The 16,630-nt window shown below is 50.2% G+C and overlaps 7 protein-coding genes across 7 annotated transcripts; 4 read left to right on the plus strand and 3 right to left on the minus strand.

The window, feature by feature from the left end:
• Positions 1–150: 150 nt before the first annotated feature.
• N7509_001946 (uncharacterized protein) lies at positions 151–1,683 on the plus strand (the record flags this gene model as incomplete). Its single annotated transcript, XM_056626583.1, has 1 exon — positions 151–1,683. One exon carries the CDS (start codon positions 151–153, stop codon positions 1,681–1,683), a length of 1,533 nt encoding a protein of 510 aa, XP_056492378.1.
• Positions 1,684–3,760: 2,077 nt separating this feature from the next.
• On the plus strand, positions 3,761–4,732 carry N7509_001947 (uncharacterized protein; the record flags this gene model as incomplete). The annotated part of the gene is made up of 5 exons (XM_056626584.1): positions 3,761–3,845; positions 3,902–3,983; positions 4,045–4,287; positions 4,349–4,554; positions 4,611–4,732. Coding segments are annotated over 5 exons (738 nt in total), but the record flags the coding sequence as incomplete, so codon positions are not given.
• A 171-nt stretch (positions 4,733–4,903) lies between these two features.
• N7509_001948 (AAC(3) family N-acetyltransferase) lies at positions 4,904–5,701 on the minus strand (the record flags this gene model as incomplete). Its single annotated transcript, XM_056626585.1, has 1 exon — positions 4,904–5,701. One exon carries the CDS (start codon positions 5,699–5,701, stop codon positions 4,904–4,906), a length of 798 nt encoding a protein of 265 aa, XP_056492380.1.
• Positions 5,702–6,204: 503 nt separating this feature from the next.
• On the plus strand, positions 6,205–7,879 carry N7509_001949 (uncharacterized protein; the record flags this gene model as incomplete). Its single annotated transcript, XM_056626586.1, has 7 exons — positions 6,205–6,318; positions 6,384–6,551; positions 6,611–6,743; positions 6,794–7,009; positions 7,077–7,485; positions 7,538–7,802; positions 7,853–7,879. 7 exons carry the CDS (start codon positions 6,205–6,207, stop codon positions 7,877–7,879), a joined length of 1,332 nt encoding a protein of 443 aa, XP_056492381.1.
• An 84-nt stretch (positions 7,880–7,963) lies between these two features.
• N7509_001950 (uncharacterized protein) lies at positions 7,964–9,115 on the minus strand (the record flags this gene model as incomplete). Its single annotated transcript, XM_056626587.1, has 1 exon — positions 7,964–9,115. One exon carries the CDS (start codon positions 9,113–9,115, stop codon positions 7,964–7,966), a length of 1,152 nt encoding a protein of 383 aa, XP_056492382.1.
• Positions 9,116–9,691: 576 nt separating this feature from the next.
• Positions 9,692–11,899, minus strand: N7509_001951 (putative MFS phosphate transporter; the record flags this gene model as incomplete). The annotated part of the gene is made up of 3 exons (XM_056626588.1): positions 9,692–11,136; positions 11,207–11,349; positions 11,415–11,899. 3 exons carry the CDS (start codon positions 11,897–11,899, stop codon positions 9,692–9,694), a joined length of 2,073 nt encoding a protein of 690 aa, XP_056492383.1.
• A 3,033-nt stretch (positions 11,900–14,932) lies between these two features.
• N7509_001952 (uncharacterized protein) lies at positions 14,933–16,531 on the plus strand (the record flags this gene model as incomplete). The annotated part of the gene is made up of 1 exon (XM_056626589.1): positions 14,933–16,531. The coding sequence occupies one exon, from the start codon at positions 14,933–14,935 to the stop codon at positions 16,529–16,531; it is 1,599 nt and encodes a 532-aa protein (XP_056492384.1).
• Between the last annotated feature and the right edge of the window lie 99 nt (positions 16,532–16,630).

Here is a 16,630-nt window from a genome sequence, read left to right on the forward strand (position 1 = left end):
AATGAATGGAACTATAGAGACTGTGCCAATGGAGCCCTCACAGCCCACCGATTCTGATATCCCGACCGTAGAGAGCTCAGACGCCTCGGGATCCGAAGCGCGTGCTCCTCGCGAATTGGACCTCGCCCACCTCGTGGTCCGATTGATACAATGCCAGCATTGTTCGCGCCCGCTGAATACGCCCCTGCGTCTTCCATGCGGCAACTCCATATGCCGATCATGTCTCCCGCCAGCCAGGCCCCGGACGGGCATCACTTACCCGGTGGCGGAGGGTCGCGAAGAAGGCTTTACATGCTACTGGGAGGGAACCAGCAAATGTGCCGGAGACCACTGCGTCGGAGATTGCGGGACCGATGTCGTGTTATCCAATATCGCTACCTTGTTCCAAGAAGAACTCGCATTCCCCACACAGAAGATGCCGAGGTCCAGGAGGAGAACAATCAAGGCCGGGCTATTCGTTGGGCGGTTGACCGCAGAGAGGACGCAAAGCCAGAGACTCAAACAGCACAACTTGGAAAGCTTCCGTGGCTACAAGGGATCTATTTACTAGCCTGGGAAGGCCGGTTTCCCTATCACGTTTCCGAGGTGGCCTATGAGGAGAGTCCTAGTACGAGGGGGCAAGACTATGGCCAGCAAGATATATTCCATTTCCAGAAGCTGAGAGACCGCCTTCGCGGTGAACTTGACTGCCAAGTATGCTATTCTCTCATCTTAGACCCTCTAACGACACCCTGCGGTCACACCTTCTGCCGGAAATGCGTTGCGCGCGTATTGGACCACACGGATTTGTGTCCAGTTTGTCGGCGTCAGGTCGGCATGCCGTCAACCATTCACTCTGAGCCATTGAACCGCACTCTGCTTCGTTTAATCGATCATTTTTTCCCTGATCAGGTCGTTGCTCGGCGAGAGGCCCTTGCTCAGGATGAGATCGGAACCGACCAAGAGAAAAGTCTACCGCTGTTTGTCTGCACAATGTCATTTCCTACGATGCCGACGTTCTTACATATCTTTGAACCTCGGTATCGGCTCACGATTCGACGGGTCGTCGAGAATGGAGATGGCAAGTTCGGTATGGTTATGTACAACCGACGAGGCCGACCGCAGGGAGACGAGCTCGGGAGTGTGCCATTTATGCAGTATGGAACGCTGCTGATGGTTGAGCGATACGAACTCCTTCCAGATGGGCGCAGCCTTGTGATTGCAACCGGTATATCCCGCTTCAGAGTACTTGAGGCCGGTGAATTGGATGGCTACCATATCGCTCGTACAGAGCGTATCGATGATCTCAATCTAGCAGATGAAGAAAGACTTGAAGCAACCGAAACAGCTGCTGCTGCAATTCCAGATCCATCTTTAGGGCCAAATGCGGAACCACCCCTGGACTCCCTGTCGACCCAGGAGCTCCTTGCGCTGGCACGGGATTTTATTCGCAAACAGCGCCAAGCAGGTGCACCTTGGCTCCACCCACGGGTCATGCTAGCATATGGTCCTGTACCAACAGATGCAGCTAGGTTCCCGTGGTGGTTCGCCAGTATACTACCCATCTCTGAGGAAGAGAAATACCCTATACTATCTGCTAGGAGTGTGAGGGAGCGACTGAAGATCTCAGCTCGTTGGGCAAGAGAGTTGGAGGCTCGTGACTGGTACGTACAACCCATTCGGACGCCACCGGGATTTATCTAACAGTCAGTATTAGGTCCGCCCGCTCGTCACTTAATTCTGTCTTATGACTAGCCGTCCCTCTCCTGGTATTTTGCATCATCCCCCTGGCACTGTCATTCAAGCCTTTCTACAGTATCTTGATGTCATTGGCTCCGAACGTTCTCACGTCCTTCACGCCATTCTCGTTCTCGATATCAGTCTCATTCGGCGGTGCACAGCCTAATTTCCCAGAAAACAACCATCAGATCCACAGCCATCATGATCAAACTCACGGTCACGTGGAAGAGAGCAACGAAACTTTTATACCCCAGACTCTGGTCATAGGGGCGTTCTTGGCGATCTTCCTCGCCCACGTGGGCGTCAATTTCCTCCAAGTCGTGCGGAGGGGACGCCGACGGAGACGAGCGCTCGAGTTGCAATTTCCTCAGCCCTTGCCCCAGCGTGATCACGGCCTAAATGGCGAGCAATAATGGATCTGTAGAAGATGATTCTCAAAATACAGGAGAGGGCACCCGGTTGTGTTGGATTGTGGGATCTAATACATTTGAATTCCGGGTGATACATTCCACTTCAATCACCAGGCCCTTTCTACATAACGACATGCGTTTGATTTGATTCCCCATGAGCGACTCTTTTTGTTTATTGTTATATTTACGTTGAAAATACTTGTCACTTGGGAGCTTTCGGTTGCTGTCCCGGCGGGTCTGCAAATATTACCGCCAATTTTATCTCAATCCAAATGTTAGTGCCTTGTTTGTAAGCATAGCAGTCAGATGTATTGATGGCTGAAGAAACTCAGGATGCAATATGCAAATCCTTCAAACGTAGCCTTGGCCCGATGGATAGACAGTGGGGGTTGAATTGTATGCAATTTGGGGTGAGATTAGACCACGCCATATAGAAACGCCGATTGGACCAACCACCGATACGGTTCCAGAAGGGTCCGAGATATCCGCCCGCTAATAACGCCCAGAACTGTATTTATATGGAACATTTCCAGAAGATTAAGGTACGAGTCATCAATTGCGGCTTGGAGTAATCGATCTGTCTACATTCGAACCCTGGAACGGAGCAATTGGTCAAATTAAGCATAGATGAGGTACTAGTACCTGGGACCCCCCTCGTAATCGTGTTCCTCGTGAATTCTACGGGATTTGGTTAGCTTGGCCAGTTCATAAACTAGTCGCCAACTAGCCGCTTGCAGGATCCTTTTACCCACGGAAGTTTTGCGACCAGCGTCGCGCATCCTGAGTAGTAGTAGCATTGACCAAAAAATTCTCTATCGTTCACGTTTCATTGTTCCTTAAAAATTGGACTCCAGATGGTCCCGTGGGGGATGTTTGCAAGCACCGCGGGTGTTGAGTCCCAATGTGGGACCAAGGCACACGAGCAACAAAACCTGCGGGAAACTGCCGTTAAAACGCTCTCCCAAAGTCGGGGGCGCTTTCAAGTTGGGGCAGTACAGTGGAGTTTGGCCCCGCCAATGGGGCCAATAAAAGGGGCGGTACTTATATTCGTCACTTGATGTAGATCTCTACGTCAGGAACCAACCAATACAGGGGCTCAAGGGTTGAGCATGAAAATTTGTTGATATACCTCAGGATGGTTCTAGAAAGCACCTAAAAAGCCGGCAAGTCTTCCGTTGGTTTTAGTTTGAGCTGTCAATGCTTCAACGAGCTGAGAATGGTCTGAATCTCCGTCCAAGGAGCAAGAATGAGCTTTGTTTTAGAGATGTGGGTCTCCAAATATGTCAGACATCCACCTTGCTGAGTTTGAGGTTTCGACTATTTCGTGACCTTTCCCCTGAGTGGAAATGTATGTAATCATCCCTGACCTATGATCATGATTATTGGTCTGATCTTCATTGGGGTTTCACATTTATGGTAATGGGGGTGAATCAGGAGGAGACAGGGCAACAAAGCATTTAAGCCGCCAACATTAAGATCGACACGTCCTGCCTGGTTGGAATGCAAGGGCTACGCCTTTTCATTCTTTGCTTATTCATATGGGTCACGCTTTGCCCACTCTGTTGTTGATGTGCCGTGCTCAAATGCTCTGACTCGCGACGTCGAACCCAACACCACCCAACGGAGCCCAGTCCGATGAGCCGGCTAACCACACGTCGCAAGATGTCAAAACCACCCTTCTGGGCATTTCCCTTGTCTCGGCATCCACGTGGCTAGGTAACTGGTCTTTTTCTGATCTTGACCTTGTAAGAAACCAACTAATTTTTCCCCAGTGACGCTCGTCGGGCTACTGGCTCATTGGTTCCTCGTCGGCCAACCGAGATATGGCCGAATGGAGTTTGACCAAGCCGTTCCGTAAGTTCATTGCTAGAGGAGCTTGTATTATAGGGCAATTTTATTGACAATGGATTTTTAGATTCATTTCTGATTTAGCAGCACAAAAACTATGGCCGTTTTTCCTGATCGGCTGTTTCATCACAACATTGTTCTTTAATATCTCCTTCTACCAATTCGTTCGGAGGAAGGAACACCACAGCAATATCTGCATCTATTTCTCTTTCGTCATCACTATCATTGGAGGTCTCTCATTACTCATGATAGCTGTCTTCGACAATATCGATTTCAAACATCTACATGATGTTTTTGTCACAGTATTCATGTGAGATCTACTAGTATTTTCATGAGGTGTTCTTGCCTTCCAGTTCACTGACAATTATTAGAGTTGGGTACTTAATCGGCGCAGGTGCAATCTGCATAGATTATTTCTATTTGATGACCCTGTATGGGGCCGAACGGCGCATACTGTTCGCCAGTTTCTTCATCAAACTTTCCTTCATTATCATTGAACTCGCCTTCATTTTACCATTTCGCATCATGGCGGGAATGCACCATGCAGAAAAGAACGCAGCTGCGGTTCTTGAATGGGGTACGTCATCACTTGATTATTTGCATATTTTTTTAACTCGGCTAACCGGATATCAGCCACTGCTTTTATATTTACGGGATACGTTCTATCATTCGCTGTTGACTTGATGGATGATGAGGATGATTATTACCATTCCTCACACAAGTATCATCAACTCGAGATGAACACGGCATTCTAAGATCTAAGACCCTCTGGAAGGGCATTGTATATAGACTGATCTTGATTACGATTTCAACTCAAAACATTTTCTCCGTCGATCCAGGCCAGCGAGTACATACTATCATGATATCAGCTTTTCTTGAGCATTTGCAACTTGAAGACACTAGCGCTGCAGAACTTGAACTTAAACTCATGCCAAATTATTGCGATGAGCTTCCATCCATGTTGTAGCGGTCGAAATTGCATCTGCAATCGAAAACGTCCAACAATGGGTAGCCCCAACAGATACCTCCTTGAAGGACCCCGTTTTCATAACCTGACATCCAATCTCTCCAAAATCGCTATCTTCAAAAGTGATATCTGACACGCTCACCCACTGCCGTGATCCATCAACCATAGCCACAAAGCGATTCTTGTCCAACCGCGGTGAATTTCGGTATTCAGCCAAATGGAACGCAGTGCAGGAATTGAACGTAACCCCGAGGAGCATAACCTTCGCTCCGACTTCTTCGAGCCGAGCAAGCGGACTCCGCTCTCCGAGTTGACAATCAAGGGCATGACCCGCCGTGATCTTCTTAGCCAGAGGACCCACTGCAGCGAAAGACGTTTGTGGATGGTCACTGCGTATTGCACCTGGCCAATTTCGGAGAAGTTCTGGAATCACGCCCATGAGAAATGTTGGGGTTGTTCGCGCATCGTATGCGGGCATCTCTTCTCGAAACTTCTCCCACCACTCTTCTGGTAGAGGTGGGTTTTTCCATCCCGATGGATCGGAGTTGTCTCCTGAATGTGTTGGGACGACTAATGTTCCCTCGCTGCCGAGGACGTCGAGTAAAGCAGTGATCACGGTGACAGCACCGCCGTTCACCCAACCGATTCTACTCAGAGAAGAGTGTAAGAGGATACAATCGCCCTTTTTGATGCCGGCGTGCTCGAAATCCTCTATTAGGTTGCTTTTGTTGTACTTGATGGGAGAATTGAAAAACATGGTGTTGTAAACGATCAAATAGATTGGCGGATAATTCAGGAGGCGAGTAGCGAAAGTACAACAGAATAAAATTAAGCCAATACCCAAGTACTCAGAAGTCAGGACAGATAGGTAAAACGGGTAAGGGCATTTTAAACAGCGATTCTGTGGTCCATATCCGATGGATGTGAGGTTATCCAAAAAGGGTTCCCGACGTAGCATCCTCCAAGCTAGCGCGAGGGTAAAAACCAAGTATTTTTTGGCCTATTGTAGTCTTTCGATAGACCTTCTATGAGCGTAGTATCATTATATTTGATCCCAGCAGTTTCAAGGACTCTCACTAACTGTTTCAATATCCAAACCATTTCCATTTATCTCATTTAGGCAAGAGTGCATGCTTAGTAATCACCGCGTCTAGACGCGACGACGAGACGCGGTGACGAACCAACGAACCAACGAACCAAATCAGCAACTTAAATGGTCCAGCATCTCCAGGGCCTCTCGTATGACATATTGCATCGGCAATGACGAGCTTAACACTGTCCCTGGGTCCACCAGCTCTGATCAAACTCCACGATGCCCTCACATGCCTTTCCAAGTTCAGCGACACGGTTGCCATCGAGGCGGAGCATAGTGTGGTATGTTTGAAACGATCTTGCCGAATTGAGGAATGGTTTACTGACATAAAATGGTCTTTATAAAGCTTCGACTCAGTGCTTTGAATAGCACGAAAACGGCATTTGCCTCGTTCGTTTGTGAGAAGGATTCCTTCTTCGAGAGCTACTCGTTTCAGGCGCACGCGGATGGTCGGGGATCGTATCAGACTCAAAGTCAAGGCTCGGAGCGGTTCTTTTGCCAGATTTTAATTAGGGTGAGTCGTTGAGACATGTCCGGGCTAGGTATTCTGCGCCAATACTAATGCCGGTGTAGGCACTTCTTTCTATCTTCCGTGGCCGAGTCGATCGAAATAAGGACACGGCTGTCGAGCGCTGTGAGATGGAAATCCATGAAGACTCGAATCAGGCAGAGTGCAGGTTGACTGTTAAGATGATCTGCGGCTTAGGTGAGTTTTTCCAAATAAGTCAAGTCTACGATGAAGACTAAACATTTTAGGCGTAATAAAATCATACAAGCTCACCTACGAGCCGGCGGCGATTCAGCACGCCGTGTTTGACAGAAGCAAGACGACAAATCAGTGGACTGCTGATCCCCGGTTCTTGAAGCAAATCATTGACCACTTCAGCATGTCGGCTGAACAGTTAGATATCTGTGCCGAAGCCGGTAAAGCAACATTCACCAGTTTTACAACGAAGATTACAGAAGGAAAAGGTACGACCGGCGCCCGCTAATTGATACCAGGGAGTGCATTCACTATCAAGTGCTAACAACATCACAGAGGTCCTCAAATACCCCGTCCACACATCAGTAACCTGCGACAGGAAAGATTTCGAGGAATTCCTCATCGAGGAGAACATGCACATTGCCATAAACCTCAAAGACTTCAAAGCAGTTGTCGCGCACGCCGAGACGGCCAATGCCACCGTTACAGCACGCTACACTCTCCCCTGCAAGCCAATGCAACTCGCATACGAGTTCGAGGGCATCCGTGCTGAATTCACGGTCATGACTCGCGGCGAAGTAGACGGGGAAGAAGTGTCATCGGCGAGGGCGGTTATTCCACAATTATCTCAGCGTCCGACGGCGACGGCGCCGGCGACTACGCCAGCGCCAATTTCTCTCAGAAGGAATGAGACGCCGCGAGTAGCACCGAGCACTGAGATGCCCCCGCCGCCTGTGCGGGCGCGGTCCATTCGTCCGTTGAAGGGGGGGTTCGACGCAGGAAAATCTTACGCCTAGGTCGACGATGGATCGGCCTTCGGCTTCTGCGTCGATGGACTTTGACAGTCTTTTTGTGCCGCATGATGATGATAGGCAGTGGGATGAGATGAATGACGAGGATGAAGAGGAACCTCAGGATATTCTCGGTTGGGATGCATCAGGACAGGAGACATTTGAGCCTGTTCTGCGAGATATCGAGCCCGATTTCTCGAAGCCGGCTGCTTCTCGTAAGGGAGGTGATAGTGATGAAATGGGTCTCCCTCCAACACAGCGCATGTCCCAGGTACGGCTCAATTCCGTGTTTGGGCTCAGACTCGTGCTAACAATGAATAGGTCCGTGGGTTTGGTCTCTTCGACTGAAGGATGTTGTTGGTGGAAACAACCAAATTATTTCAAATTGTGCCTTGTGGATTGCGGATGATGAGTTCGCTTTCTGATTTGCGCTCACTCCACAATCAACCAACTTGTCGCACAACCAGCGCTAACCCCGACAACTCTCGCACCTGGCACATCATCAGGAAGAGGGATCAAATTATACTTGCCCGCGACATTGCCCCGGGCATCTGTATCCAGTCCACAATTCCCATGCTCGCCCCAACCAAACGTTGCGACAGAGCCATCCTCCAAAAGTGCAAGAACATGCTCACTACCAACGCCAATCTCACTCAGAGGCGGGAAATTCGGCGGCGGAAGTTGGCCACGATCATTGCGGCCCCAAGCAATAAGCGAACCTGCAGCACTCCCATTCAGCGAATCGAGCCCAATCTCAGAATCAGAATGATGGCCGGAAACATGTACATAAATACCATGCCAACTAGCCTCGATATCAAGATACTCTTTTCGGCCACTTCCACTCCCCTGAGAAGAACCCCGTAAAGAATCAGGAATACCCATAATCCCCCACCGATTCGCTTCATCGCCAAACACAGCAAACTCCCCCGCAGCTCTCTGTCCAAGAACAACGGTAAACTCGCGTCCACAGACCGCACCAGTAGCAAAGAACGGAACGCCCCCGACCTGAGCAGGACTCCAAACAATCTTCTCATCCTTAAGTGAAGCACCCAATTGACCCTTCCTCGATCCGCCCCAACCATAGACTTGACCATTAGAAAGGATAGCCACAGTGTGACCCATCCCACTCGCTACCGAGACAATCGTCGTACCGGCAGGAGGGAAGTTCGGAATCGTGAGACCCGGTTTAACGAAGGCCTGGGTCGGGGTCCTAGCGGCGAGATCTTTGCCTAGACCTAATTCACCCTTTGGCGTCGAGCCCAAGACAAAGATTTTATCTGCCATAGATGGGACGAGGATACTTCCCTCCCATGTTGCAGAGATACATTTGAATGTATCAATGTCCTTGGCAGTAACGCGGTCAGTGAGAATCAGCCGGCGGAAACGAAGGATGTTCTCTTCGGTTTGGGAGGGTTCGCGCTCGTTTTTATCTTGATAGTGTGGGCTCTGGGATGGTCCGCATCTCTTGTCGGTGTTGCATCCTGCAGTATAGACATGTCCTGATTCCGTGAGGAGGAGAGTATGGTTTCCCCCGCGACGATCTTCGTGATCTTGTCGGTTGGTGCGGGGGTGGTGAAGAGACATTCTGTTGGTGTGGAGACGTCTTCGGTGTGGCCGATGGCCAATTGGCCTGATCCGTTGGATCCAAATGCGAATACTCTCATCTGTTTTTCTGTGCCTGCTGTGCTTGGGAATATGTACTTGTACCTTGTTCGCGTTTGATAGTTGGCGGGGATAATTATTTGTCCGTATCTATTTTGACCGCCTCGGTGGCCGCCTCGGTGGCCGCCTCGATCACTTGTACGCAGACGCTTGCTGAGTGTTAAAACTGATAACGAAGGTGACAAACTTAGTTTAGGTTTTGTCTACCATTTGGAGATAAGTTTAAGGGAAAGATCAGAAGATATTGTCAAGCCAAAGCAATGATCATTCATCAATGTGAATATGTAGGTATCAACATCTAATTACAAGCAGGCGACGACGGCCCGCATCATCATGCAATTCAATCCATGCAATGTCCAAAAATGGAACAGTGACAACGCTCGGTCACTGGAGAGGGGGATATCCCAAAATTTTTGCAAGTCCCAAACAAAAGAAGCAAAGACCCAACCAAACCCATATAAAAAAAAAGCAAAACGCCATGCAAATATATCAACCCAATCATTGTTGGGCAGATTTCTCATTCGAGCTGGAAAAATGCTCCGTCCGCTCGCTAGTCTCCATTCTTCCACCGGAGATATTGTGTCCTTGTTGATTGGCGAAAGTCTCGTCCGATTCCGCAGCCGGGGGTAGAGCGAAGTTGTCGTGCTTGGCTGGCTTCTCCATACCCTTGAACATGGGGCTGGTGCGGTGGAAATATGTGTGGACGTGGCCCTCAAGAAGAGAGTCATCGGTATCATCGAAGTTGTCCTCGTTGCCCTTCTCGTTCTCGGTGACCTTCTGGGCCATGGCGGCTTCCCACTCGGCACGGTATTCCTCGACCTTTTGCTGGTAGTCTAGCTCGGCATCGTAGTAGCGGCCCTTGCGCAGGACGAAACGCTCGTACCAGGACAGATGCTTGGGGTGCACAGCAGCGCCGTGATAGTCCTCTTCACGACCTTGGCGGAGGAATTGCCAGCGGCGTTCTTGCTCCTTGAGGTCCAGACCGGTGGTATCGGGCAGGAAAGCCAGAGTCAGAACAACACCGGCCAGGCCGAACCAGGGAACGACGTAGAACTTGGTCTGAGTGTCGATGTAGTTGTAGAGCACGGAAGCCAGGAGGGCGCCACTCTTACCGGCCGCGGCGGAGAGACCGTGGGCGGTGGCACGAATGGGGGTCGGGAAGACCTCGGCGGCAACCAGGAAGGAGACACAGTTGGGACCAAACTGGTTGAAGAAGGAGCTGAGGAAGTACATGGTCTGGAAAGACTTGATGTTCTCAGGGCGAGTGTAGTACTCGTAGTGGAAGCCAGGGATGACAAAGAGAATGAAACACATCATGAAGCCAACGGTTTGCATCCACTTTCGGCCGTACAGCTTGTTGTCGATGAAGAAAGAAGCCATATAATAGCCAACCAGAGAAACACCAACATTGACCAAATTCCACAGCCAAGTTGGCATCACGGAGCTAGAGCCAGGGCTCAGAACTCCAATAAACTCACTCTGGAAGAGCTTGTTTCCGTAGAAGAAGACGTCATTGGCGAACCAACCACCGGCAGTGGCCAGAAGACGAGGACCGAAGTACTTGAAGGTAAGACGCAGAGAGTCGACATCGTATCCGGTGACAGCGGCCTTCTTCTTAGCAGCAGTGAGTTGCTTGCTAGCGGCCTTCATGTGGTAGGCACGGTAGTAGACAAGCCACAGGGTGCCGACGGCGGGGAGAGCGAAGGAAATGCGGTAGGTCCATTGGGTGGAAACGGGCGAGTATGGGTTGTTGCCACTGCCGTGGTGGAAGCAAAGCAGCAAGATGATCAGAAGGACCTGGTTGAAGAATTGGCCCCAGCCCTGCATGAGGAAAGCGCTGGTAACCTTGCGGCCACGATGGAGGCGATCGTCCTTAGTTGAGATCTTTCCAGAACCAACAGCGTTTTCCATACCGCTGGTGGCGGTCATGGGGTACTCGCCACCTATGCAAAGTTAGCTCATAGCTCGGGCAAGTGGCTGCCTTCTAGAAGGTTGTCAAAGAATGGAACGTACCAACGCCGACACTGTAGAAGAAGAGAGACCAGGCATAGCAAATCACCCAACCGTTCTGAGTAACACCCCAGGCGGCGGTCAACATGATCAAACCGATAAACATAATGGTGGCATCCTGAATCAGACCCCAACGACGGCCAATCCTGTATTGGAATTAGCATTGAGATCACACCAATTCGGGTTCTCCCGCTCCACAGTAGAGGCTTACCAGTCACCAACGAAACCGACCAAGATCTGGCCAACGATAATACCAATGATTTCCAGATAGTCGACCGCATTCAACCATTGCTTGTCGCAGATCAGGTTGTCCTTCCAGCAATCGGGGAAAGTCTTTTGGAAGAGCGGCTTAATGTTACCAATGGAGAACAGGACGTAACCCTCGAGACCGAGACCGGCGCCGGGCAGAACCATGTTGCGGAAGTAGTAGGATACGGGCGAGAGAGGGTCCTCCTTCATCATATCCCAAATGCCACTCAACTCGCGACGGGCCTCGCCAGCATCATATGAGCTGACGAACTTGATCTTCTGGCCCAATGGCATATCGGCCCAGTAGACACCCTCGGGGCTGTAGCTGTCCTCGGGACGAATCAAGCTGTCGAAGGCACCCTTCTCATTGATATCCATATCCATCAGCGGGTTGTGTGTGCCGGACATATCAGGCCCATGAGGGGCACGTGGACCGTAATCAGCCATGGTGAATTGACTTCCGGGGAAGTTGGCTGTGTGGAGAAGAAGATCGAGTGAGGATGAAGAAGGTTCAAGATCTCACGTGGGAGGAGGGAGGAGGAGGAGGGAAGGTCGCGAGACCACGAGGTGTGTGAGGCGTAGCTATCGAAACGAAAAGTTGGGGCAGGTGGGCGTGGGACTTTTTTTTATATGAAGTAGAAAGGAAAGACCGGGAAGACCGGGGCGAGCGAGCACAACTTGCGCCGAGAAATATCGGTGTTAAGCAAGAGTGGCAAGCTCCACCCAGGTCTTCCTCTTTTTTTAGTTTTTCTTTTTTTTCCCAGCGGAATTTCCATTTTGCCCAGGTCAAGAGTCGAGAGTCGGGGGGTCATTAGACGAAAACAGCAGCGACGAGTGGGGCAGAAAAGAGGAAAATGGAAAAGAAAAGTTGGATCCGATGGAAATTATGGGGCGCCCGTCAGCCAATCAGTCCCGCACGTGGTGGCAGAATTGTTCGCAGCCGCCCAAGTCTACGCCGCATGTGTAAGAGTTGCCCTGGATTTCCCCTCACCGCCTGCACATTGTGGACCGCCCAGATCTGCGGGTGTGGATCCTCTCGCTCGCGCAAACCTCAACCTGCCCATCTTGCTCATCTCGCCCCCGCTTAATCCCACCTTCACATCCTGCTGTCGCGTGCGCTATAGCCGGTCCGGTCTTAGGTCTTATTTTACTCGTACCTTTGCTTGCCCATTGCCCAGCATTTCGGTAACCACCTATCTGCCAAGGTAACTGCCGATTCTTGTCGAATTCTTGTCGAATTCTCGTCTAATTCACAGATGCTAAAAAAAAACATGACAGCACACACTACGGTATTCTACTGACACTAGTGTCATCATGCAGATGATCACCCATGGACATATCCCGCCATTCCGCCATCCTACCAGTGCATTGTCACGCCTGCAGGTCTGCCAAGACTAGACATCATGGATCGGCTTCTGCCTTCTATCCAAATGCGTGGCTATGCTCCGGGGAATCACCGTCTATCAATGACTATCAACGTCTTTGCCCAAAGGGTCCAAGCCCCGAGTGTCGCGTGTCCCAATCCTAGGTTTGACGTACCACCTTCGGCCCCCGCTATAAACTACAATCCCAAAGACTATCCTCCATATGGAAATCATCGCCCTGCGGTGCTAATGCATCCGCCTCGGTCTATCAATGCACGCGAGCAGAGTGGGGGATGACGGTTTAACTCGGCGCTAACCGATATCTGGGGTCAGCGCCCCCATGATTGGACACATTGTATAACACCCATCGACCAACCAGAGGCCCCGCTGGGAGCACATGGTCCTGTCCGGACCTGACGTCGTCCGCCCCTGTCTACCAAACCGTCCTCGCAACTCCCATCGATCAGTCTGGCTCGCATGGGTCAAACGCGAAACACGAGGCCTGTCGGAAGCACGGGTCCAGCATATTGGTTCACCCGGTCTTGTCGCATGCTGCGGTAGCTGCATAATCGCTGCATACTTCGGGTGGCTGCTCCGGTTGCCCTATACGAGTAGTGATGATTCAATGTGATGCTTGCCATTGCTTGTACATTGCTTGCACATTGCTTGATGGTGCTTGTCAGTGCTTGCCTCTCTCGTTTGGAACCCCCAAGACCGTCAAGCATTTCCAAGAAAGCATGTGGCTGCATCCTGGTATCGCCGCAATGCTTGGATTTCGCCAACATTCTCGGCGAAGCGACCAGACTCCGACAATTGGAATGCCATGACCAAGCTAGCAGCAAGATCATCCCATCTCATCTCACCACGGACGATCCTCTACCTTCGAGACGTCTCGAACGAGCTCTCGTACCCACCAAAGGAACTGCTGCAGGGCACCGGCGCATGACACGCCTCCCGCTTGCATTGACTTTGCGCCTTCATTTTAAGGGGCCTTCCGTGGAGAGCTAGACCATCAGCCCGAGAACCACATCTGCGCCTTCCCGATCCTCCGTCGACGATAGCGCAGCGATCTTCCGGCCAATTGATGCAGTCTAGTGGCGCCATTCCCGGCCTGTTTCGTTCTTAAACCTGCCAGCTGCGCCCGAGGAAGGCGCCACTGCAAAGGCTGTGCCCCCTCCAGAAGGATACAGGGCTTCTAGAAGGCTGCCTTGTTTGGAATGTCCCAGCTGGACTCGTGAATGGTCTGCATATGACAGTACATTAGTCTGGACCGTTCGCGATTGAGCCTTGCTTCGCTGATGAGCACGTGGTAAATACTGACGATCCTATTAAACCCTCAGCCCATGTCCATTTCACATGTATGCCCACCCCCTACGTAGTATCCCTTGTGTCTAGTACTTAAGCCGTTTCCGGTTGCTGGTGACTCGGGGCCGAGTCTAGACTTGGCGCGCTATCCAATCGGCGTTCCCGAGCGAGGTGGTTTTCCCGACTCCTTTCTAGATGTAATGATGTCGAAGGCTTCTTCTACCCCAGGTTTGCGCCCGCATATGTAAAGGTCGCGGATTGGTCGGGTTCTTTCCTGTGATTGAGTCCACCTGTAGATATAAAACCGGTAGGCATTTCGATGTTTACTGGTAGCCAATAGAGGTAGTGGGCTCGTATTTCAAGGTTGAATATTCAAAAAGTTGACATTCGGATGCACACTCCTTAGTTTTGGTTCAATTTAAGTTCTCTGTCCATATTTCAAGTTTTCTTGTGGCCGCCTGGCATGCACCAATGATCCATGGATTTCCAAGGTTGAATTCGTTCTACAGCTAGTTGTGATATATTGCTACTAGCATAGGTCACCTTGGAATATATACACCTCATCAGTACTCATCCGATGAGTACTGATGATCATGAGTCATGATGTGGTTTCATAGGTATCTGGGCCTGTCTCCATACCTAGGTAGAGAGTACCTAGGTAAAAAAATGCAAAAAAAACACCTGAGCATACAACAGATATTGTTGTATGTTGATGGCCTAGCCAAGTTTGTCCTACTACTAGTCGCCTCCCCGCTCTAGCGGAGCGCTCCTTAGCCCTTCCAACCTCTGGACGAACCACCATTCAACCACTATGGCGCGAACAGCTCAGACTGCACGAGATCCAGTTCCTTCCATCTACGAAGGGTTGTTGCAACGGGAATATGTCGATCATCAAGGGAACACTGTCATTCTGGGGAAGTGGGCTACCGAATCCAACTTCTCTAACCTGGATGAAGTTGAGGACTACCGAGTTCAAGTGTATAGTACAATTCCTATTCTGACTCAACCGGAGGCTCTCAATAATCTGTACTCATATCTCTGCTTTAATGTCCCCATGCCCCCCTTCTTGGAGATCTACTCGTACAATCCACCGGATGCACTCGCATGTGTGGAGCATCAGCGCCGTGAAATCACTCATCAAAAACGTCTTCACGCCGAACAACATGAGTGTGATGAGGGGAAATATCTTCCCCCGTTGATTCCAACAATGCAAACCCCTTTCTCAGATGATATGTCTGGCTTCTGTTTCCTCCTCACGTCGAACAGCTACCTACAGGCGACGTTTGCGAAGGACCAGGATGGAACAGGTCCCTGGTGGATTTATTTCGATCGGAATCTCCCATCTGCAGTCAAGAAGCTGGATATTCTTAAAAGCCTTCAAGAACCACCAACTGATTTTGAAACTTTTGTGGATGGCTATGCTTTTGTCAACCCAGATGTCCGCGATATAAATGTCAGTATTACGAATAATCAGACCGGCATGATACATGATATCTATAATCTTATGCATCGACGATGGTCAAAATATGAGTATGGGCAAATCGATTACGGACTCCACGAACCGCCCCCGCCCGCATCACTCGATGAGACATCCTCTTTACAGCATATTCAAGAGATTTTAGAGCAGCAGCAGCTAGCTTCGGAAGTTCAATCTGTGGACCCAAATATATTTCATCTTGCTTGGAGATCCGAAAGTCGAATTTTGACTGTTACGAACAACATTTCGGATGGGCAATATGACTCGGATCTCCAATATGTGATCTACCTCTCCTTTCTCGCGGATATCGCTGAGAACAATCATACCATGCCTACACTGCTAGAGACAACAGCACGCACATTTACAGCTGGCATTGTCTCCCACCTCCCCGACTCAAAAACGGTATACTTTGAGTTCCGTATTCCCGAATCCTCATCTTTGTCCTCTCTTCTATCTGCTCCATCTAATGACTTTCACGTCGGTGCTATACATAGACCTGAGCAAAATGAGCAAATTCGCATATTACCGCAAAGCTTTGGCGAACGTACTTCGCCCCTAGCGCCTCATCACTTCTTTACAGTGGTCATTGATAAGCCTGGCTTTATCCAAGAACCTAGTGTGATTTTCTACACTCTCTGGGCCGATCCTTTTGAATACATTGTGCCGCAGGCGAGCGACCCCACTGTTATCGAGACTCGCAGGAGCGCTAGCATTCAAGATACTGCAAGAATGCTTGGAATGGTTGGATTTGAAGAAGGCATTCTTAATGGCGCGAGGAAGCTCACAAGAGAAGAACATATGGAATTGTTATCCCTGTCGCCGGAAGAGTACGATGCGAAGTTGCAGCCCTTCATAGACGCGGCGTCTGAGAGGAAAGCCGAGTATGAAAGGGTTGACGCTGAATTTGAAGCTATGTTGGCTTCGGAAGAATGAATGCCCACAATATGTCGGATCAGGCCCCAGTGCTGAGAATATTAGCGTTGTGCCAATTTTATGGGATTGTCTTTCGGGGCCCAGCATAGAGAACTACGC

The sequence above is a fragment of the Penicillium cosmopolitanum genome, assembly GCF_028827165.1.
Source record: "Penicillium cosmopolitanum strain IBT 29677 chromosome Unknown utg000004l:1.0-4361866.0:1.0-4365735.0, whole genome shotgun sequence".
Classification (NCBI taxonomy): domain Eukaryota; kingdom Fungi; phylum Ascomycota; class Eurotiomycetes; order Eurotiales; family Aspergillaceae; genus Penicillium; species Penicillium cosmopolitanum.